The following is a 24749-nucleotide window of genomic DNA, read 5'->3' as shown; positions in this document are numbered from 1 at the left end:
CACGCATTTGACCTATTGTTGTGTTCTCTGTTATTCTGGGATTAATCCCTTAGGTCAAAGAAGCTAATTCAAACCATTATCTGTCCGCCTCTGGGATTTGAACAAATCAAGAGCGGAATCGAGTGTACTCAGATTACACTGCAAAAAAAAGAAAAAAGAAAAAAAGCAGGCTTGTCAATCACAATAATAAATCGCTTCCCATTAAGGCAAACATTTTAGGAAAATTGAATATGACTGTCTCATCATTTCTAAACATCTAAAGATGCCAACTGCCATATGTCCACATGAAACAATCTGCGATATGGCATGCTTTTACCGTTCATTTACTGAATTAAGTCACACCATTTATACAGCAACATGGCTGACCCCCACTGAAAAAAAAAGACATTGGATTCATTGTGCTATAGTTCACAGCAACTACAAATCAAGTTACTATTCTGATTATCGATTGTATTTCTCTAGTAATGGCATATTCAGTAGTATATAGGAGAAAGGATGTTCACAAAAACTGCTTTTTAAAATGACTGCAGTTGTTACACTGTTCAGTGAAAGCATTGTGAGAAATGAACATGACGTTTATAAGAGTCTGTCAGTTGATCAGTGTTTCATAAAGCCAGACAACAAATATTGTCAGATCTGTAAGAATTTGACATGCTTTTTGATGACTTAAGATTTTTAAGGATATTGGTTTACATTAAAGCAACATTTAATACATGATACATGAAAAATTACATGCCTAACTGAAATCAGCTAATGATAATGCTTTATCAGTGATAACAATATATATATGTTTGTATAGTGTCACACTTATTTAACCCTAATTAGAGCCAAATTAATCACTGTAGTGTAAAAAGTATTTTTTTTTATAACAAGAAAATACTATTTCAGTTTTTTTCTGCTTCAAGGTTTTATGTTTAATTCAATGTGTTACTAGCTTTTTCTTTTGTAATTATTTGTGAAATGTACTCGCAATTCTTGAATGAAAGTAAACCCTATACACCATTTTTATACACTTTAAACAATTAGGCTGTATTTATTTATCTATCTATCTATATGGCTTCATTTTCCTTTCCCCCCTAAAAAAACAGTATGCAGATGTTAAACTCAGATTTTTTATTTGAGCACTGATCAAAGATTAACAAGACAAACTCACATTACTAGATTATTTTTATTTTTTTACAACCGTTTATGTGACGCCATGTACCACGTAGTCCTCTATGGAATTTCCTCATTGACAATTATTATTTTTTTATTTATATTTTCCTCGTTTTCAAGCACACTATAAATACATCTTCATCATTGCCCGTGTACTATAGGTGCACAGAGCAGAATGGTGCCACTTGGCACAGAAGCCCATTCACTTGAATCATATGCTTTGTTTTTGCTGACAGTAATGCAGAATGTGTGCTACTGTCTCCCTATAGTGCTCTGTTGGGGCTGCTGAGCTGTAGATAAGACTTCCTGTCTTATATATTAATACTACTGGGGGAGATTATATTAACAGACTTATTTTATGATGTAAGGTGGGATTTGTAGGGTGCCATCTGGCCATTCACAAACACTAAGCCCCTTCCCCAGTCATCTAATCATGACATGACCAAGGGGCTGGAATAGATTACAAGGAAATCTCCCCTCACACACGAATATGAAGTCAAACTACCTGTAAAGCAAAAGGTATGAGCATCAGTCCTTTACAAATATTATTTTATTAGATGTGTGGTAGACAAAAGCCTTCAGTACAACTAATGTATCAGAATTGGTAAAGACTTGTCTCTTACTAATAGAGTTCAGATAGTAAAGGTGAACAAAAGTCTGTCTTCTGCCATTATGACACATTTTGGTGTTCCCCATGGCGGTTCTGCTGTGCTCTTTATACTGATTGTTTTTGTTGGTAAAGATACATTTTAAGATACAAAATATTTAGATGTTACAGTTTTAATATATTTTAAGTGCCTTGGGCATTTGAGATTTGAGCGCCAACGCGGTGTAACAAAGTGTTTGAATGGTGTGGTAAAAATGCTCTCGAGATTAATACAAATAAAACGGAACATTTATAAGGTTCCAGATGTTATTCATGATGAGGAAATCATGCAGCTGGTTCATAAATAATTGGGTGTAATGATAAATCATTTATCTTGGAAAGATCATATTGAAAATGTTTGTTAGGACAAAGCAAAAAATATATTTTCTTCACCATCTCAGATCTTTTGGAGCAAGCTGTTACATGTATGGTCTGTCTCCTATGTTTCATTGTGTTTTTGGTTTAGTCCAGTGACCTAGTTTTCCCTAGTCTGTTTAATTAGTTATGTCATTGACCCGTGCCCTGTTAATTTACTAATTAAATTCCTTTGTTTGCTCTGTATACTTAAACCCTCAGTTCTCCCTTAGTTTCTGTCCGTTCTCGTTTGTGTGGCTTGGTGATTAAAGTCTGTTTGCTGGAATTATTCCTCGTCATGCGAGTTTCTAATATACGTGACACAAGTATACAGGCATTTCTTTTTGCAATATTGTACCACATGGAACAAATGTTTATCTTCCACCTTAAAGTCAAAGTTATTTCATCAGAAGTTTAAAGATTGTTAGCCAGCCCCTTGAGATGCTTTGTGAATCAACTTACCATCATAATTGATTAAGCCTGTCAAACAATATTATACTGATCCTAATCATGTCCTGCATATAGGGAAATACAGTATATTGTTACCATCAAATCTATTTAATAGACTGAAGCACTCCTTTGTGTATCAGTCATACCACTTTATTTTAAGGTGACGTAGTTAATACTTACTATAGTAATAATAACAACAGCAAATTATGCATAATTACAAGTAACTAACCCTATAAGTAAACCTGTTAACACTTTTTTTACAGTGTCCTTGTTACATATGTTACATGTACTTACCATAGTAATTACAGTAATTATGCAATTACATGCAACTAATCCTCAACCAAATCCTAATCCTACCCTAACCCTATAGTAAGTACATGTAGTTGCTTAATATTACTCAGTACTTAAATTATTATTATGAGTTATGAATGTGATATTATGTTAAATGTACGTTTCTGTGATTGTGCAAAAAAACCCCAGAAAATTATTTTATGCAGGAAATAAACAACATAGATGTGTTCATGAAATCCTATATATATGTATTTGTGCTGTTTTATTTTCTTTTATGTGCTTTTATATGGGTTTTATGTCCATCTATCGCTTCTACAAAAGAGGGGATGGGGATGTTTATTCGCAGCATATCGCAGCACAGGCAGGGAAACACCATGGATGTTTGGCAAGTCCATTAGCCTATTTCACGTTGGCATGTTCTCCCCACATCGACATGGGTTTCCTCCAGGTGCTCCGGTTTCCGGGTGAATTAGAGAAAATACATTTCCAGAGAGTGTTAATGTGTTTCCATCCATCCAGGATGTTTCCCTGCCTAAGATCCAAGAAGCTAGGATAGGCTCCAGCATTCCCACTACCCTGGGACAAGAAGTTTGGGAAATGGATGGATGTATTTTTTACATGTTTTATTTATTCTTTCATGGCCCCTGGCAGGACTTTTATGCATCCCCCATTCAACATTAATCCATTTAAATGAGCATGCAAAATCACTGAATTTGACTTCTCAGGGAATTACAATATAATCTTCATTGGAAATGTCAAGTGTTGCCATTAAGAATGACATTTCTCATAGGGAGAGTGTCTTTGATATACTGAGATGCAGCACAAATGGACAATAAGCTTTTACTCTGGATCGATCACGCCTTGGCATCGTCTTGGCATCCTGACATCCCGCTGAAATTATGCCAGAGAATTATCATGTTTACAGGCTGGGATTTGTTTAATAGGCCATCAACACATTAAGAGAATAAGATCAAATTACATGCCACGCCGCTGTATGATACCAAAACGATATGATTATAATAAAATGAGCAAAACTGGAAATAATGATTTCAATGCAGCATCACATTATCATTAGCGGCGACAAAGCAAAAACAACTAAACAAAACAGTCACTAATGTTTCTGTACATAGATGGAGCTTCCCAGAGAAATTCCTGCATCATTCTAGTTGTATTTCCCTTGTTGTTGACAAAATTTCATGTCGCTAAACTGCTGCCAAAATCCTGATTTATGCCAAGATTAATTGTGAGCAATTTGTCCAGCAAAAACAGCTGCTATAATCACTGTTCAGTATGAGAGAGCCAGACGGGATGGACATGTGTTGGAAAGAGCCGATGTCATGTTGCTTACAGATCCACATTCTGTCACAGAGAATATGCCCAGTCTCAATATAATACATGATGATTACATCGACTCAGTTTGGACAAAAACAAATTTAGAAACAAATGAAAAAACGAAATATACCACAACAATGCCAGACTCCCGAAAAACTAATCCTTAAGCGAAGCATGCATGTCTGTCACCAAGAATAATATGCTGGAGTAAAGGCAAAATCTAACTAAACACTCAAAGCAAATCCAGTGTGTTCATGAGAGACAATACAAACCTGTACACTGTGGCGAGGAGGAGGTATAGCCTCTTCAAGATCAGAGAGGATCATTCATAAAACATGATCATCTAAAAATAAAATCCTCTTTTACCATGACTCCTTACTAATCTGGGCCACTGCTTTGGCTGTTTGTGTCAATACATGTTATATGTGAACGGCACATCTGGATCTGATGATCCATTGAGTGTTTGTGGTGTCAGACAACCTTAATTGTGCGTTCTGGGATTGGACAACATTAATAAATGAAGATTGCACAGAGTATGTTTTCGTTTTAGGTTATTTCATGGTTGATTTTTTTATTTTTTTTTTGCAACAAAATGCGCAAAAATTAATTAATAAAAAAAATACTATTTTATAGCACTTATATTTTAATAATAATATATATTTTTAAATATATATATATGTGTATCCTGCCATTTTGTATCGCTTGAGTTATATTTGTAAATAAACACTTTGTATTGGAGCCTTCTGCCTTCCTCGTCTTCTTCTGCCTGCGCACACCCTGACCCCGAATTTAAAATGAACGTGGAAGACTGGATATCTCAAAACGGTCGCTCGGTGGAAGATTACGTGGAGGTTTACCTCAACCTTTATCAGGACGGGAGCTGGGATGAGGAATCTCTCAAACAACAGTTCTGGAGCGGGATTGACGATCTACTTGCCCAGATGCTACTGTTGGGAGATGTTCACCTCTCTTTTGTCGAGTTCATTGACCGAACCTTGTGGGTATGTGGATCCTCCCTCACTGTGGGAGTCGTTGAGAGCCCAGAGTCTCATCCTGCTGTAACCACCTGTCCAGAGCCTCCTGTTTCCGTCCCCATCCACAGTCCTGAAGAAGTGGACTTGATTGACTTTGTTTCAGAGCCCTCTTCACCACTGGTCCCGTCCAGCCCAGAGCCCTCACCGCTGGTCCCGTCCAACCCAGAGCTTGCGTATCACGTCATGCCCGCCGAGCCAGAGACTGTTAACGTCATGCCCGCCGAGCCAGAGACTGTTCACGTCATGCCCGCCGAGCCAGAGACTGTTCAAGTCATGCCCGCCGAGCCAGAGACTGTTCAAGTCATGCCCGCCGAGCCAGAGACTGTTCAAGTCATGCCCGCCGAGCCCGAGCTGCACGTCAGTCCTGCCGAGCCTGAGCTTCACGTCAATCCTGCCGAGCTCGAATCTTCTGTCCCCGAGTCTGTCTCCAAATTCCCTCCCAGCCTCCCTCTCCCACCTCCTCCCGTCTACCACCTCTCAACCCTTCCACCAGTGCCTGTCAGCCCCCTCTGCTCCTCTCTCTATCTTCTGGGAGGTGGAGTCGCCGTGGGTCTCCAGCCTGGTTGGTGGATCCCCGGTCTCCGCCTCCAACCTCCGTGACCAGAACTCCGCCTCAGCCCAACAGTCCATTGACGTCCCCTTGACTCTTACCTCCTTCAGCTCCACCGTGGCCCATCAGTGCACCAGTTCCGTCAGGCTCCCTCGTCCCCCCGGATCCACCTTGGTCGCTCGTCCACCTTCCCTAACCCCTGGACTGCACTCCTCTGGCTTCGCCTTGTCCCTTCGCCCCCCCGGCTCAGTTGGATTCCTCACTCCCTTCAGTTCCTCCTTGGTCCTCACTCCCTCTGTCTTCACCGTGCCCTTCTGTGTCCCCGCCTGCACCTCAGTCGCCTGAGCCGGCGGCCCCGCCATGTCCCGCTGGATCTTCGGCATCGCCTGGGCTCGTCGGCTCTCCGGCTCCACCCTGGTCTCCTCTCCCACCTGCTCCGCCCCCATCAGTCGGCCCCCTGGAGCCGTCATTCCTACCTCCACCATGGCTCCTCCCTCCGCCTGCTCCGCCCTGGTCCCTCTCTCCCTCTGCAGTTGGTCCCTCCCTAAACACTTTGTATTGGAGCCTTCTGCCTTCCTCGTCTTCTTCTGCCTGCACACACCCTGACTATATATATATATATATATATATATATATATATATATTACTTTTTTCTATTTTAGATTTTTTTTATTTTTAATGTTTTTGAAAGAAGTCCCTTATGCTCATCAAGCCTGCATTTATTTGATCAAAAATACAGAAAAAACTAATATTGTGAAATACTATTACAATTTAAAATTAATATACTTTAAAATTTACATAATGTACATAATGTACTGTGTGTATAATTATTTTGTATATATAAATACGCATGCATACATTTAAGAAAAATGTGTTATTTATACATAAAATATGTAGCCTATATATACAATACATACATGCAAATATTTTTTAAATATGCATGTGTGTTTATTTATATATGCATAATAATTATACAAAGACACACACATAAAACAAACTTTTATTTTTGGATGCGTGCACAGCCCTATCTAAAATATAATTTATTTCTGTGATGCAAAGCTGAATTTTCATCAGCCATTACTCCAGTCTTAAGTGTCACATGATCCTTCAGAAATTTTGGAAACAGCTGTGCTGCTTAATTTTGTTTTTAGAACCTGTGATACTTTTTTCAGGATTAATTGATGAATAAAAAGTTAAAAAGAACAGCATTTATTCAAAATAGAAATCTTTTCTAACCATATTTATCTTTACTTTCAGTTTTTATCATTTTAACAAATCCTTGAAAGTATTAATTTCAACAAAAAAAGAAAGAAAAAAAATGACTGACCCCAAACTTTTGAACGGCAGTGTATATTGTTATATTGTATAGTTGTAGGCTTGATAAGCATAGAGACTTCTTTCAAAAACATAAAAAATGGTAATGTTTCCAAACTTTTGACCGAGACAATACCCACACTAAAATAGTTCTACCCATTACACTACTGGATTAACACAGAGAAGTTTGTGCAGCAGAAGAGAAGCCACATCTTAAGATCAGTTTCTGTGTGGCTTTACATAATGCCTCCTCAGCTGAGCTTCCACGTACTACAACTTCTTGGCAGTGGATTGCTAATTCAAAGCCGGTGTCATAACCGTGCATGTTTCATTTGGATTGGAAACACAATCTAGGCATAGCAATGTTCAATCACAACATTTACTTGTAAGAGCCTATATCCTCATATGGACCCTTGTTTACACCACTAGCCTGCTTGAGTCAGTAGTGAGTCTCCTTTAAGAAAGTGTGAAGTCTCACCTTCCCAACCCTGAGCTGAAAGGTAGCTCAGTCCCATGATTGGGCGGTCAAGGGTAGGGTCTAGAATCACGTGACATTCTTCCAACCCTGGGACGCCATTTTGGAGGAAAGTTTGGAATTTCTGACACATAGGAAGAAGAAAAAAAAAGGAGGAGGAGATAACGAAAGAAGTTTGACGTTTAGGAAAACAATCCTCATTCCTCCGAAGGCGAAGAAGAATGAGGAAAAACTGCGGACGTGAGGATTTGAACCGCTTGTGTTGACACTGAGCCCTTGCAAGCTCACGCGCAGGGAGGGAGGTGTATATTTGCAGTTTGGGGAGTTTTTTTTGGAAGCCCTCCTGCAACTGGCGGCGACATATGTTCAGTTTTTCCCCCGCAGCCGCGGAGCAGATTGGCGGCGGAGCCTGAATCGCAGCGTCTGTGTGTGTTTTGAATGGAAACGCAGGGCTGTCAGTGGAGTAAAGCTCGACTGTCGGGTTAAAGAAGTGCAGCTCGCGCTCGACTCTACAACCAAACGGCTCGTTTTCATATCAGCCCGAACCGTCCTCATGTTTTTTACCGGATAAACATTAGAGTTTCATGCCAACTGCGTCCGACTTACCCCCCTCTGACACTCTGGACGCACTCGTGTTGGGTGAGGAGCGTTGGTTTATCATTGCGTGTTTTGTTCATTTCTGTCGCGAGCTCTGCTGGATTGATTATCGTGCACGAGCCCAACCGAAACATGCCAGTCAGAAAAAAAGGTGAGATACACTTCGGATATACTTTTACACAATCTGGCACCGGAGCTGGTAAGTCACTTCTTTCAGACTGCAAAATATTAATATAATTTCTTATACCGCACTGTATCTCTAAGGTAACTGAAACTAACCTAAACTGTAAAATTCTTTGGAAATAAGAACTGTCATACATTTTGGTTTTATCCAGTCATCACCACATAGGTTTTAAAACTTATACCAAAGTCATTTACCACTTATTTAGGCTCTATTGGGCTCCTTAAGACGGCAAACGTAGAGACGTTTTTTCTGCGTTATACTCTCTCGTGTAATTATGTAATTAATGACAACCTTCTGTCTGCTCTGTATAACGTTAGATGCACAGAGAGCTCTGTTACTGCTGGAGGAATACCGGTCAAAACTCAGTAACACTGAAGACAGACAACTGAGAAACTCCATCCAGAGAGTCATCGACATCTTCCAGAGTAACCTCTTCCAGGCGCTTATAGGTACTACACTGTGTCATTCAGCACTTCCCTAGTCATAATGAAAGTACTGTGTCATGCTGCGATCATCTATCTATCTATCTATCTATCTATCTATCTATCTATCTATCTATCTATCTATCTATCTATCTGTCTATCTATCATCTGTCTGTCTATCATCTGTCTGTCTATCTATCTATCATCTGTCTGTCTGTCTGTCTAATTTTAATGTTACTTATTTCACAAAGGGGACACATGACAAGTGACTAAACTTTGTTTGGAGCCCTGTAGGATATTTTCAGTATCTATTTTTCATTTATGAAGGGTTCATATTCAGTGTGTGGAGGTTGCTTGCAACATTTTCCCTCCAAAAGTTTGTGAGAGCTTGTCATTGCACAGATGTGTTGAGTAGTAAAAGCCAATCAGAGCCGTGTGTTACTCAAGCTATTCTGTCATTTAATGGCTATTGCCCCGTTTCAGAGGGATGAGAACTTCTGACATGTAGGCGACTGTGATACTAAAGGGTACCTAACACTGTGCTGTGAATGGTAAATACTTCCAAGCAGTGTAAACTATTGTTTAAAGTATTATCTGAGGATGATCCTTCTGCGTTTACATTCTCTCTTCCACTTAGACTGCTGTCACACCTTTTCTGTGAAGGGACAATATTTTGCCCCTTAAATTGCTTTTTAGGTGCAATTTTTTTTTTTTTTATCTTTATTAAAACAAAGATTTTCTAAACCTATTAAATGTATGTCATGTTTAATATAAAATTCTTAAAATTCCATTTTATTAATATAATAAATAAAGCAATGAATTAAACTACATCAATAATTTGAATGAAATCAGTATCAACAAAAGCTACCTTTGCACTGCATTTGCATCTAGATGTAGCCTATTTAGTTTAATCCTGCTCAGTGGCATGAATTCAATTACAATGGTATAAATAATGTTATGACAATGTTTTAAGTAAAAAAAAAAGTTAAATAGAGAAATATGAAATTATGGCAAATGAAGTGATACTTTTAAATATCAAACTAAAACTGCCAGTAGGTGGTGGCAAGTCACAAGTCGTAATGATTTGTTCGTTTGATCATTCGTTCATTCGTTAATTCATTCATTCATTCATTCATTCATTCATTCATTCAGTAACGAAGCAAGCGGCTGGCTGTATTTATGAATGGGTCATTGAATCATCGACTCTCCCGATTCGTTTAAAGCCACAGATTTGTTTTTCTGCTTGGAGAGGCACACCAGTTCTGCTGCGGAGTTTGTTTGAACTATTATTTTGTTTAGAAAAAGAGCAAGCAATACTTTTAATGTACATTATTTAAAATGTCCTTTTTCATTGTTGAACTGTTGGATTAAATAAATATCACATTTGCAATCATGTGGATATTCTTGGAAAATTGCATCCTTACTCGTAAAATATGTTATCAACATTTAAAACTCGAACTCACACAGGGTGTGTTTTTGTGTCGAGAGTTTGAGTCTTAAATCGATCTCTATGCACAGTCTGTGTCTATATTTGTTTGTCATGCTAGTAAGTGCTAAAACCCCATTTTTACAAAGGTACATTGTCGAGAACCACAGTAATGTAGTCAAGTCACCTTCATTTATATAGTGCTTTTAACAATAGGTTAGCAATATTTCAAAGCAGCTTTACAGTGATAATAGGAAATTAAAGTAACAGAGATTATTTTGGCTTTACAGCAGCTCTAGAATAGAGTTATTGTCCAGCTATAAAGTTAGTTTTGATTGATTCACTTCCGTTGCAAAGATCATTAGTTATTAACTTAGGGGCCGCTAACACGACACCGCTCTAACAGAAAACCCTTAACGCACTCCGGCCCGCCCATCTGCAGAATTATTTATCGCTTTATCACGTAACCGTGTGAACCGGAACTATTTTGACAACGTTTTATCTGTACAGAGTTAAAGGCCTTCACAGGGGAGAGACTAGTTGACACTTCAGGACTGCGCTGTCGTCGCGTCCAGGCGCAGGTCCTTCATCAGACCTGGATCCGGCGGACTGTGGTAAACCTTGGGATAAACAGAGAGACTAATATTATTGTAGACGCCATTCTTCTTATGATGTAACGAGTACATCAGGATTTATGGGAAGTGTTCTCGGTTCCGGCTGACCTAATCTATGCAGCCTAACATTGAATTATAGAAGTCTATAATGCGTTATGTGTATGCTAGGTCAAAGAGATGTGTTTTTATTCTAGATTTAAACTGACAGACTGTGTCTGCTTCCCGGACAATGTTAGGAAGAATGTTCCAGAGTTTTGGTGCTAAATAGGAAAAGGATCTACCGCCAGCAGTCGATTTTGATATTCTAGGTATTATCAACTGGCCAGAATTTTGAGATCGCAATAGACGTGAAGGACTATAATGCGTTAAGAGCTCGCTCAAGTACTGCGGAGCTAAACCATTTAGTGCTTTGTAAGTAATCAGCAATATTTTAAAATGTATACAATGTTTAATAGGGAGCCAATGCAGTGTTGACAGAACCGGGTTAATATGGTCATACTTCCTGGTTCTGGTAAGAACTCGAGCTGCTGTGTTTTGAACCAGCTGTAGTTTGTTTATTAAGCGTGCAGGGCAACCACCCATAATAGCATTACAATAATCTAGCCTTGATGTCATGAACGCATGAACTAATTGTTCTGCATTTGTCATTGAGAGCATATGACGTAATTTAGATATATTTTTAAGATGGAAAAATGCGATTTTAAAGATGCTAGAAACGTGACTTTCAAATGAAATATTGGTATCAAAGAGCACACCCAGGTTTCTAACCGACGACAGAACAGCCATCAAGTGTTAGACAGTATTCTAGGTTATTACGTGTGGAAGTTTTTTTAATGTAGTACGATTTGCTAAGGTAGCATACTCTGCACGCAACCTATCAACCAACCCATATGCATGCTGCTTGTGTGGATGCAGGCAGTTTTTGACCGCAAAGATGATTTAATTTGATTGGATGTCATGTCATTTTACCTTTTACGGCACTACCGTTTTCCTGTTTTTACATTAGAGGCGGCATTTTGCCTCAGCGTTTTGTTTGCGCACTCCCTCCGTCACCTCATATACCCTAATTTGGGAACCACTGTCTTAGGCAAGCCGTTGCAAACTAGGCAAACAAAGCAACCACGAGGAATGCTGAACAGCCAGTTTGAGTTTCTCTGGGGTTTGACTGGCCGTGTGCCAGCGTCTTCCTGTGTTTGACCCTCAAGGTGTGGAGGCTTCCTGTAATAACTCAATCCCCTGTTTCCAATTCTTTTGAAAAAAACAAAAAGCATGAATGTTTTATTGCTTGAGTTGTTAAATGGAAACAGTGCTACTTTAGGTGTGCTTGGTTACTTGTTTAGGTTTGTCTGCTGAAATGCTCTTGTTTTAGGATAAAGACTGGTATAGCTTCCTCTTTTTGAATGTATTTCACTCATGTATGAAAAAAAAGCCAACTTAGTTAGAGACAGGGGGAACATTGCAAATATTTTAATTGCATTTCACAAGGCACGCAAATTGTAAATACATGCTTCTGTTGTCCAGGCCAGAGCACTGTGTGTGCCTCACTCTTCTATATCTCAGAAAACCGTCTTACTCTAAGCTGCCATGATGAATCGTTGTGCTCAACATTGCTGGATAAGTTCATACAACATACGTGTAATCATCCTCATGCGTAGCCTCGTTCGCGTTCACACAAACACGCGCAGAAATCTCTTTACTCGTATATGTCCTGCATGCACACGTGTTCTTAAGAGTGCCGCTAATGAAAAATGCATTGGAGTGATTCCAATTTGACTTTTCCTCAGATATGTATTTTAAAGGACAAACAAAATGTAATCCGTCTGTTGACATGATTACCCTAGTCCTAATCCGTAGGCTGGTGATTTACGACGGTTTCTCTGAGAGAGCAGCGCATGCAGACTCGGTGCATGTCTCTCAATGATTAGAGCCTTAAGATCCCTCTCAGGATGCCAGAGAAGAAGAGTTAACCAGAGCAGGGCAGGTCTCCTCCTGCATGCAAAATGTGGGTCACAAGACAGACCAGGTTTACCCTTGACAGAACACACCCGCCTCACGAGTTTCTAGTTAATTGTTTTGAAAATGAGACTCGGAGTAGGGGTAAGATTAAATCACATTACCTAAAGTAGATAATGGCCAGGTTTTCTATTCACACACAGAAGAACCTTTTTTTTAAAAAAGCTCTTAGTGCTTCATAAAGAGCTGGAGTGGTGAATCTGATATCACACAGGCAGGCTGATATCTTTTCCTAATCTTTATTCAGAGGTCCTGCGACTCCTACCTGAAACAGAATATGTAATGGATAAAAATCACTTCCTCAAGTAGATGGGAAGCATCTCCTAAATCACACTGTAATCACTTGGGCAAGCGTCAAGCTAGCCAAAAAAGCATTAACATACACTACCAGTCAAAAGTTTGGGATCGGTAAGATTTTTTATGTTTTTAAAATAAGTCTCTTCTGCTCGCCAAGGCTGCATTTATTTGATTACAAATACAACCCCCCCCCAGTAATATTGTTAAATATTATTACAATTTAAAACAGGCTGTTTTCTATGTGAATATATAGTAAAGTATAATTTATTCCTGTGATCAGAGCTGAATTTTCAGCATCATTACTTCAGTCTTCAGTGTCACATGATTCTTCAGAAATCATTCTAATATGATGATTTGATGCTCAAGAAACATTTCTCATATTATCAATGTTGAAAACAGTTATTTACATTTTTATTTCAGGATTATTTGATGAATAGAAAGTTCTAGAGAACAACATTTATCTGAAATACAAAACTTTTGTAACATTAAACACTACCGTTCAAAAGTTTGGGGTCAGTAATAATTTTTATTTTATTTTTGGGGAGAAATAAATAAAAGAAATCGATACTTTTATTCATCAAGGATGAATTAAATTGATCAAAATTGACAGTAAAGACGTTTATAAAAGATTCTATTTAAAATAAATGCTGTTCTTTTGAACTTTCTATTCATCAAAGAATCCTGAAAACAATTGTACACAACTGTTTTCAACATTGATGATGAATGATTGAATGTTCAAAAATGCATTATGAAATGAAAATAATGTTGTTGTTTTTTTGAGCATCAAAGCATCATATTAGAATGAGTTCTGAAGGATCATGTGACACTGAAGACTGAAATTATGATGCTGAACATTCAGCATTGATCACAGGAATAAATTACATTTTAAAATATATTAAAATAGAAAACAGTTATTTTAAATTGTCATAATATTTAACAAGATTACAGTTTCCCCCCCCCCGTATTTTTAATCAAATGAATGCAGCCTTGGTGAGCAGAAGAGACTTCTTTTAAAAACATTAAAGATCTTACCGATCCAAAACTTTTGACTGGTAGTGTATTTTAAAATGATTTCCTTATGTGGCTGATTGTGGTCTTGTAAATTATTGTAATCTCCAAAGAACATCACAATTATTTTATTAATTTCCTACAGAAAGCATTAACATAACATAGTCTGGAAATGAGCCATCAGAAAATGAAGACATGTGTCAGAGGTAAAGAGACCCGGCAGGCTCTGTGAACTGGAGAAACTCTATCCTGTGGCTGCAGAGGTCTGTTAATCGGACGTCAATACAGCACTCTGTTTAAGGGCTGCCTTACCACAGATCTCATTCTGGAGGGAGAAAAGTGAACATGAGACTCTGAGAAACCTGGGAATCGGCTGAGAGTTACATGTCTGTTTTGACTGGCTCAGAGCGGATGTCTCATCTCCAATCAAATATAACAATCATCCACACAAACTTAAGGAGATTACAGATCTTTTGCTTTTTGCATCCTATTATGAATCCACTGTCATTTACATTTTACATTAGCTGTTTTTTCTTCTGGTATTATAAAGATCACGTAAAACAAGACCATTTGTACTATAACAACTTGGTCATGGTACATGGTAGTACTACTAAAATAGGCAGCGATTAAAAGTGTTAGAGCTCCATTTTTATCATGCACATTACGTTCTCTCAGAGCATGGATGGGGTGACATGAATAAACAGAAGGCCTCGTAATGACATTGGTATTATACTAAGGGCAGTATTAACCTATTAATACTGATTCTCAAACAATGATTAAAACAGAGTTCCTCACTCAGAAATTCGTGCTAATTAGTAATTTGCTCCTTCAATCATAACTTCATCAGATGCCAGACTGATTTGCCACAGAGACCAGATTAAAGATCTAACTCATAACCTCACTGGTTATTACTTTTTTTATTCATCATATGCATGTTTTATCCTGGCTGACCAAAAGCCTAAGTTCAGCCATGTTGTTGACCATACTGTTTAAATCTGCTAGAACACACAGATTTGCTTTGGAGTCAAAGGCCTGATGTGAGAAATATGCTTTTAAGCACAATTTGAACATGATTGGTTTTCCAGATAATGTTTGGGTTATTATTAATTATTAACGGAGGACGTCTGCGATGTACTGATTGGGATGGGATTGGGATTTCTGTGTCTGGTTGTGGTCTGTGGGGATTACAGAAGGTAATGTGCTCTGGATATTTGCGTCACGAAACTCATTCAAATGAGCAATTTATATATGTGATTATAATTATTACGTTATGTACTTAACTCAACCCGAGCTGCTGAGCCATTTTCAAGAAAATGCTGAAGACGCATCTTTTTCATCAATACTTGACCCATTAATACTAACACTTACTATTCTAAATCTATTTACATGTACTGTGCTGGACTAACTGTGGACTGGTCACAGCAATTGCATATTGTTTCCCTATTGTTGGTTTGATTGCTTCTGTTGCTCTCCTCATTTGTAAGTCGCTTTGGATAAAAGCGTCTACTAAATGATTAAATATGAATACTTTATTGAGGGGAGAAATTAATTAAGATTATGATCATACCTCACACTGCTGCTCCAGTGGCTTTTTTTTTTCCAGCGGACTCTCTTCTCGTCAGATGGGATTCCTGGAGTACGCAAGCCACTAACTGTTATTTTACTCAGAAAGTTGGCAAAAAGGTCAAAAGCGCAGTGAGAAATGTAATTGTAATTACAGTGTTCGATGAAGATAAAAATAAATTAGCAAAAAAATCATACAACGCAATCTTAGACACTCATATCTGGATGAGATTAGATTTCTCACAGATATTCCCCAGGAGTCAGTTGATAGTTTGCTCTATAGTTTTTACCGAGGTTGTGTGGAGAAAACACGATTTGATTTCAGGGTTAAAATCGCAAAGCGCGTTTGAGAAATACAAATTTACCAGACCGCCTCAGGGAAAAGTAGTTTCATCCGAAAATCACTTTTGGCTGTTGGTCCATAGTTTCCCTTCTGTAAGCGGAGCTTATTTGAGACAAATGCAAGGCGAAACTTGGCAAAGTGTAAACGCATCTGCTTGTTTAGGCTACTCTAATATTGGCATACTTAAATTTGGGAGCCCCGCAATCCACATGTAAGAGAGCTGCCATGGTTGGAGCAAACACAAAACTCAAACACTAATTTACTACTCTAAAAATACAAAAAGTATACTTTAAACATACTATAATACAGATTATACAGATAGATTGATTTGCTTGCAAATAGAGGGTTTTTCACCATCTGCTTCCTGATGTGCTTCAATGAGATTTACAGATGAGGTTATGAAATATTTTGCTCAGATATTGCAGCTGACTCAGCTAGAGTGCTGTGTAAATGCACACTCTTATATAATGCATTTTTAATTTGTTTGATGCATGATGATTCAGCACTTGAAAAATCGTTAGGTCCTTTGATTTATGTGTCCCAGATTGTTTTCAGTAAGATAGCATAGTTTGTTCTCATCTCATCTCATCCCATCCCATCTCACCCCCACTTACTTTTGGACTGGTCGGTTGCCAATCTGAAGATGCACTTCATTTTGTGTTCTACAATTCTCTTATTATTTCTTAACACGTGAAAGGGTTAGTTCGCCCAAAAATGAAAATTCTGTCATTAATTACTTGCCCTCATGTCGTTCCAAATCCAAACTCGATAGACTTACGTTGATCTTTGGAACACAAATTAAGACCTTTTTGATGAAATCTGAGTGATTTCTGTCCCTCTGTTGACGGCTACACAACGGACACTTTGACGCTTCAAAAAGTTCATAAAGAGATTGTAAATCTAATCCATATGAATTGAACAGTTTAGCCCATCCATGATTTAGTCTTTTATTCACATATTAACATTGATCAGCGAACATAAACAGAAGCTCAACATAACCTGCTTGACACTCGAGAACAAACCTCTTGTGGAAGCAAACGTGATGCGTAACATGAGAATGAACCTCTTTTGTTCTTGGTGAAGCTCAAACGTGCTGCGTAACACGATAGTGAACCTCATTGGTTCTTGCAGAAGCTCAAACGTGCTCCGTAACACGATAATGAACATAATTTGTTCTTGCAGAAGCTCAAACGTGCTGCGTAACACGAGAATGAACATCATTTGTTCTTGCAGAAGCTCAAACGTGCTGAGTAACACGAGAATGAACCTCATTGGTTCTTGCTGAAGCTCAAACGTGCTGCGTAACACGAGAATGAACCTCATTTGTTCTTGCTGAAGCTCAAACGTGCTGCGTAACACGATAATGAACATCATTTGTTCTTGCAGAAGCTCAAACGTGCTGAGTAACACGAGAATGAACCTCATTTGTTCTTGCTGAAGCTCAAACGTGCTGCGTAACACGATAATGAACATCATTTGTTCTTGCAGAAGCTCAAACGTGCTGAGTAACACGAGAATGAACCTCATTGGTTCTTGCTGAAGCTCAAACGTGCTGCATAACACGATAATGAACCTCATTGGTTCTTGCAGAAGCTCAAACGTGCTGCGTAACACGATAATGAACATCATTTGTTCTTGCAGAAGCTCAAACATGCTGCGTAACACAATAATGAACCTCACTGGTTCTTGCAGAAGCTCAAACGTGCTGCGTAACACGAGAATGAACCTCATTTGTTCTTGCAGAAGCTCAAACGTGCTGCATAACACGATAATGAATCTCATTGGTTCTTGCAGAAGCTCAAACGTGCTGCGTAACACGATAATGAACATCATTTGTTCTTGCAGAAGCTCAAACGTGCTGAGTAACACGAGAATGAACCTAATTTGTTCTTGCAGAAGCTCAAACGTGCTGCGTAACACGATAATGAACCTCATTGGTTCTTGCAGAAGCTCAAACGTGCTGCGTAACGCGATAATGAACATCATTTGTTCTTGCAGAAGCTCAAACGTGCTGCGTAACACGATAATGAACATCATTTGTTCTTGCAGAAGCTCAAACATGCTGCGTAACACAATAATGAACCTCACTGGTTCTTGCAGAAGCTCAAACGTGCTGAGTAACACGAGAATGAACCTCATTGGTTCTTGCAGAAGCTCAAACGTGCTGCGTAACACGATAATGAACATCATTTGTTCTTGCAGAAGCTCAAACGTGCTGCGTAACATGATAATGAACATCATTTGTTCTTGCAGAAGCTCAAACATGCTGCGTAACACAATAATGAACCTCACTGGTTCTTGCAGAAGCTCAAACGTGCTGAGTAACACGAGAATGAACCTCATTGGTTCTTGCAGAAGCTCAAACGTGCTGCGTAACACGAGAATGAACCTCATTTGTTCTTGCAGAAGCTCAAACGTGCTGCATAACACGATAATGAATCTCATTGGTTCTTGCAGAAGCTCAAACGTGCTGCATAACACGAGACTTAACATGTTTTCATCCAAAGTTGCACATTTAACTTTGTGAATAAAGCATTTGTTTCCATTCCATTTGTTCAAGAAAACAAAATCATCAAACTGGCAAAAACTGGCACAAAATATATGGAGCTTGTTGCAATCGGCGAAGCCACCGTGGCTCTTTTTTTCCCTACATCATAAATGACTTGCGTCTCAGAACGCGCACACAAAGCGCAATAAACGCTGTCATCATGTTATCTTGCGTTTGAATGCCTTTTGTTTGAAAACACAATCATGCGAGACACTTCTGGCAGGTCATTATACCAAATCATTCTGATGACAGACATTGGCTCAGGCATTTCAAAATGATCAAACCAACATTTACGATGCTGTGCAAGTGCAAAAGTTTTTTTGGGGGACATTTTTAGATTTTTCTTGGCGTTTCCGTGCAGCATTTTATTTTATTTTATTTTTTATGCAATATACCAAAATGTGCATAAAATAGGTGGATGGAAACAACTAATGGCACAGTGACACACATACAAATGTCAGTTTCTTAATGTTAGGTGTTTCAATTTCCAGAAACTGAGCACTTTTATGGTTTTTCATAATTCCCCCCGTTTCGGTTTCAGTAAATAGATTCAGTGTTTGTTTTTCTTTCTTTCTTTCTTTTGTTTTATTCTGAGAGTAGTTGCATGACTGAGAGGTCAGTGAGATGTTAAATGGTAGGATTCTGTGACAGCCTCCAGCTTCTCTAAGGCTTACAGGGCCATTGACAAGAGAAAGAACAGCGACTAATCTCAAGAAATAAATCCTGGATTAGACACTTTCGTGTCCGTGGAACAAAACTTTTCTTTTTGATCAGCCTTAATACAGGCATCAAAGTCACATTTCAGATCTAGATATTAAAAAATGCTAAATTTATTAATGGTCATAGCAGGACAAATCATGATCATTCTACTACATTAGTTGGAGCTCAGTTACAAGCCAGTGGTTTTTGAAAGGGTCTGTGAAGTTACTGGACTCAGTATTTCTACAGGGAAACCAGAGATGAGGGAATCACCCCCACCAGCTGCGTGCATTATGAAAATGTTTATTCTCATTTCTGTGAAGCTCCATGTGATCCAGCATGTATTTTCAGCCCTGTTACCCAATCTCTTCCATGCATAGAAGACCTGTAACCCTCTGCTATTTTCTCTCTCGGCTGTGCGTCGACCAGCATAGCCAACCACAGCACGGCATTCTCTCAAACAGTCATTTCGCCTCTGCTTGTGGAAGGGACTAGTTCCCTAATTTTTAAACCTTTTGCATGTGTGAACAGTTTCTGTTTGTTTGATTGTCACAGTGTATGAACTTCTTCTGCCACATTTATACATAAATATGCCCAGTTTACTCACGACTGGGTGGTGGCTTTTCATAACACATTTTCATAATAAGAAGTTCATCTGTTGTTTTTGTTGAGGCCATGCGTGCTGACCCTTGTATCATTATGATTGTAACCTGATGAATGTTGTAACAGCTGTGAATGACCTTTAAATCTCCCATGCCCTCCAGCTTCAGTCAACACTCTTGTTTGTAATCTTTAAATTGTTGTTCACTCCAGGATGTGTATTTATAGATGCATGCAATTAGCCACCAAATCACTTCAGATACCATGATCATTTATGAAGAAGATTTTAAAGCTGCACAATTAGTGTGTCCTTGAATGACCTTCAAAAATGTATCCAGCTCCCCGTAAAAAAGGGATTTGAATACTTAAGTGACAATTAAAATGGACATTTTGAACACAAATTTGGGCACTTTATAGTTGTCAAAGGTTAGAGAAACACATGATGAACTACACCCTGTGTGTACTTTAGGGGAACTGAAATCATGCAGTCAATTGCTAGAATTAATAGCAGATAGGCCTATTACTTTTTTGATATGAAATTATCTGTGCAGTGAATACATTTATGTGTGACATCAAGTGTCTACAGTAAATAGTTTGTGGGCCCCTGTATCTTGCTTTTCCTTTTTAGTAAGCTCTCTCAGGTATGACATTACAGAAAAATTTCCTGTTGAAAATGCATGTTTTATCTTTTAACAGATATCCAGGAATTTTACGAAGTGACCTTATTGGATAATCAGAGATGCGGGGAATCGGTGAAAGTGCCCGATGTGATGCCCCCAATGAACCTGTGGGATTTCTCCAGCATTCAAAGCACAACGGTGACTTCAGACACCCTGCCCAGCCTTAGCACCAGCATAGAGGTAAGAGTGCTAACATCTCACAGTGTAAAAACATTGATGTTTTTAAAGAAAATGTCATGCTGCTTGTTTTTCATTAAACAAGTCATGCCACAACATGGTCGTTTAATTAGACAGCATTTAGATTACTAAGCACCAACCAAACATGACATGATTGACATGTTAATTGGGAATAGACGGTAGTCTTAAATATTAAATGAAAGGATGCTGTGCTGATGCTGTCATTGGGGCTTTTTTGTTCTTTAACATCATTTGTAACTGTTCTGGGGTGCATTTCCCAAAATCAACTATGGGAAACAGCGTTCAACGAAGCTTGCGACCATAGTTGGGTAATAATGCTTTTGGGAAACGCACACCTGAACGGGAATGGAAATGTCTCCCCTACATGAAACACTTGTGCTTTTGCTGTTACACGCTCTGATGTTATCATCAATCAGTCAATCTGAGAATCTGACATCTTGCTTTGCATGTTACCACAGAAGTCATTGTTGGTGGAATTCACTGTAATCCATCTTAAAGAGTCTACTGGAAATCATTCGCTGAATGACTCCTCACACTCACAGAAACTGTCGGAAAAGACACTGTCCTCCTGGATTCAGGGGGAGTTTTTCGGTCTCAGTAGCTGTGCGTGATGCTGCTGAAAACAAATATGACAGAAGAGTCTTTACGCTCCATGGCTCTAACTGCAGTCTCTGTGCATGCTGTTTGAGAGCTTGAATACTTTAGTAGCAGATGTTCTCTTTCCCTGAGCAGAGGAACAGAATAATGTACTTATGCAGAATATCCTGAAAGAAAGCAATGTTCAATCCCTAAATGACCTCTTAAAAGCACAACAAGATAGATAAGTTGTTAGAGAATTGTTTCATTATCCTTTTTTAAGTAACTAAACTGAACAAGCAGTGAAAATTCATAATTCTTTTGAGTTTAGGAGTAGATATGCAGATACCTTCAGACTTTTGCTGCTTGATGTTTGCTTGTGTGTCTTGAAAAAGTATTTCAGCGCTGGTCATTTCTCACCACACTTTTGAAAAATGTGGAGAAAAAATTGGGCATGGAGAGGAAAAGGGAACATAACAATTGACTCTTCCAGTCAGTTTTATTTCTCTTTTAGTTAAAAATATCAAAGGTTCACAATGCATACTACTAGTACTACATGCAAAAAATAGTAAACTTATTATACATGGTTTTGTAAGCTTCATTACACACCATTACACACCAATAATTATCTTTAATTTAATAGTAAAAAGCATGGTAAATATCACTTGTGAACCATTTTTATTTTGCATCATTTATAATCAAGCTGCAATTTTGTCAAATTATGCTAATAGTGTGAACATAGAAAGTGTATCAAATGTTTATTCTTACATAATGAAATTGTGTGTTTTAAGGAAACATAACATGCCATGAAACATATCTTTATGGCAAGACAAAGGATTCAGGATGTTTCCAAAGTTCATTCCCAGTTTCAAATGTCATTCTACCATAGAATGCTATAAAACACTGTAATGAAAGAGTTCTCCTCAATGTCCATTGTTGTGCATAGTTGAAGAAACACTCATACTACTATTTTTAGTTTACTTGCTGTGTAGATAAGCTTTGGCAGTCTAAGGTAACTCCAGAAGTTATCTACCTTTTTCATACGCCCCATGACAATCAGTGAAAAGTTTTCTCTGTAAACGCAATACGCATTTACAAAAACTGGGTATAACGAGATGATATTATTCTACTCACCCTTCAACCATCGGATATTTAAAAGTGTAAAAGCACTAACAAATTACTAGCACAGGCCATTAATAACCCCAAAAGATCGATTATTTCCGCAGCAGTATACATGTTAAAAATCAAATAAAAAATGTGCATTAACTGGAACATTAAGTAATAATATTTCAAAGTGATTTTCATCATTTTGATAGACAATAGATATTGTATTTAAACAAACCTGGAAAGAGATGCGAGGATTTGGGGAGATTTTAATGCATTCCAGTGAATTATTCATGGGATATATCATAAATTAAATTGGGAGAGCAGACCACAAATGCGCAGTATTATGTTGTCTTTTTTCATAATGTTACAGTGGAATACAAAGGAAAAAAGAGGAAAGGAGGAAAAGAATTCAGCGACTGAAAAGAGCTCTTGCCATATATATTCTTGTTACCATGACACATGAAGGAAATTTTACAGCTCATTCAGTCAAACTGGTCGGATAAGGATTACTTGTAGCATAACCTTATGATTTGAAATGATTTAAGTCTTTTTGAGTGGAACATCCCCAAACCGGAAGTGCCTCCCATAATCTAAAGCGCAATGGTCTTGTAAGTGTGGATACAGTTTGTTTTACTAAAGGTTACTAAACAAGTTTTGCTCAACTATAACATCTGACAATTGTGAAAGAACTAAAAAGATTATATATAAATAAACATGCGTTGTGCCTAGCTTCTCAGAGTTCTACAAAATTAGATGAATTGATCGCTTGTAATAACAATAAGTGATGTTAGTTAGTGACTTGTCAGACCACATTCTTGGTGTCTTTCCATAAAAAACATTGTGTAAACAGTGTTGATGTAGTTTGCATGTTTGGATCAGTCTGTCACAACACCACCACCTGCCTGCAGTGTGTAGACGTGTACAACATGAACACTCACTTTGAGTATATTTATAAAAGAACAGATTATTGGATCCAGTCATTAGCTTAGTTGGGAAAAAGGAACTCAACTGATTGACTAATATCTCAGTTACAACATTCTCAGACTGACCAGTGTCTTAAGACCAAATGGTGTTTACATTTCTATAAGTGAGTTAGTCAATAAGCTGATCTGATTCTCTAAACTTGTTACTGTAAATATCACTTAGAAAACCTGTAAATCTGAGGTTTGAACTGCCAGAGCCTGAAAAATTGACTTGGGATGATCCGTTATACCATTAACGCAATAATCACGTATTCAGAATAATTCTTCTCATTCAGCTCTAACTTACAGGGCTTTCTAATATTTTGTTTTATACAAACAAAATATTAATTGTTGCCTATTGCCAAGCTTTTAAACTTCATACTAGTGGAATGTAGGTAATTTTAAATAAACTTTAAACTCGCACCTCTGCTGTGTATTTCAATGTCCTTTCTCTTTTCCCTCTTGTTTCTTTCTGTGTTAATAAAATGGCCACTCTCAGGACTCTCCCCTCCTAAATGAAATCCTTCTTGTGCTCGCTAAAGCGAAATCCTCCCACAGTGAGCTGGACCAAGTGAGTATCACACCGGCACGGGTCTGGTGGGTTGGGCATCCCCCATGGCCGCATGTCTGGGCCGTTCATTTCCTCCTACCCTCGTCGACGGGGTTTGCTCCAAGAATAGAGGGACTCATGGGTCATTGCGCCCTCATTCATTTAGGCTCGCCTCATGGGTCTTCTCTGGACATAGGTCATAGCATTATCGGTGGGATACCAAGTTTTGGTGGCCAAGCTGTGGGTTGCATTTTCACAATGCTGAAACTTTATTCAAAATGTGACACATTTGTTTCTGAATGCGATCAGCCGATTAGCTGATAACTTTTTTTTAATGATTTGTGGAATTGGATTTTTAATTACATGATTATTAAATTGTGCTCTTTAATATAATAATTTCATAAAATAAGTTAAAGCTTGTGAAAATGTCAATTTGGTGTTGTAAGTTTAAAAATCCTTTTACCAATGTGTATTTAAATCTCTTATTCAAGGACTGTATGATTAATGTTTTTTTTATATGTACCAGCAAAATGTGTATTTTATATTCGCATTGTCTTATGATTGTACCTGATATCAAACAAAATTTCACTATGGACTCATTACACAGACTTTGATTACAAATTTCTGATGCAATATTTAACATCATAAATGTAGCAAAGTTTATAACATTTACATTTTTTTTTTAACTGTACATTTATAACACTTTGTGTTATATTCTACAGTACTTGCGAAGGGATTTCTAATACAGCTGCTGAGATAGT

At 38.1% G+C, this 24749-nt stretch overlaps 1 protein-coding gene across 23 annotated transcripts in view; it reads left to right on the top strand.

Annotated features, from left to right (window-relative positions):
- Positions 1 to 7634: 7634 nt before the first annotated feature.
- dlg1b (discs large MAGUK scaffold protein 1b) overlaps positions 7635 to 24749 on the top strand; it is a 116207-nt gene continuing 99092 nt past the window's right edge. For 10 of the 23 annotated variants that reach the window (XM_084120190.1, XM_084120183.1, XM_084120178.1 and 7 more), the window contains exons 1-3: positions 7801 to 8397; positions 8700 to 8831; positions 20612 to 20775. In XM_084120190.1, the coding sequence (XP_083976316.1) occupies positions 8331 to 8397; positions 8700 to 8831; positions 20612 to 20775 (363 nt within the window). In that variant the 5' untranslated portion in view covers positions 7801 to 8330. Of the gene's footprint in view, positions 8398 to 8699; positions 8832 to 20611; positions 20776 to 24749 lie in introns of all 23 variants that reach the window. The other 13 variants (XM_084120186.1, XM_084120189.1, XM_084120187.1 and 10 more) reach the window with 5 other exon arrangements.

The sequence above is a fragment of the Abramis brama genome (genome assembly GCF_963993115.1).
Source record: "Abramis brama genome assembly, chromosome: 7".
NCBI classification, from domain to species: domain Eukaryota; kingdom Metazoa; phylum Chordata; class Actinopteri; order Cypriniformes; family Leuciscidae; genus Abramis; species Abramis brama.
Note: the sequence above shows the minus strand (reverse complement) of the source record. Positions and strands in the feature narration are given on the sequence as shown.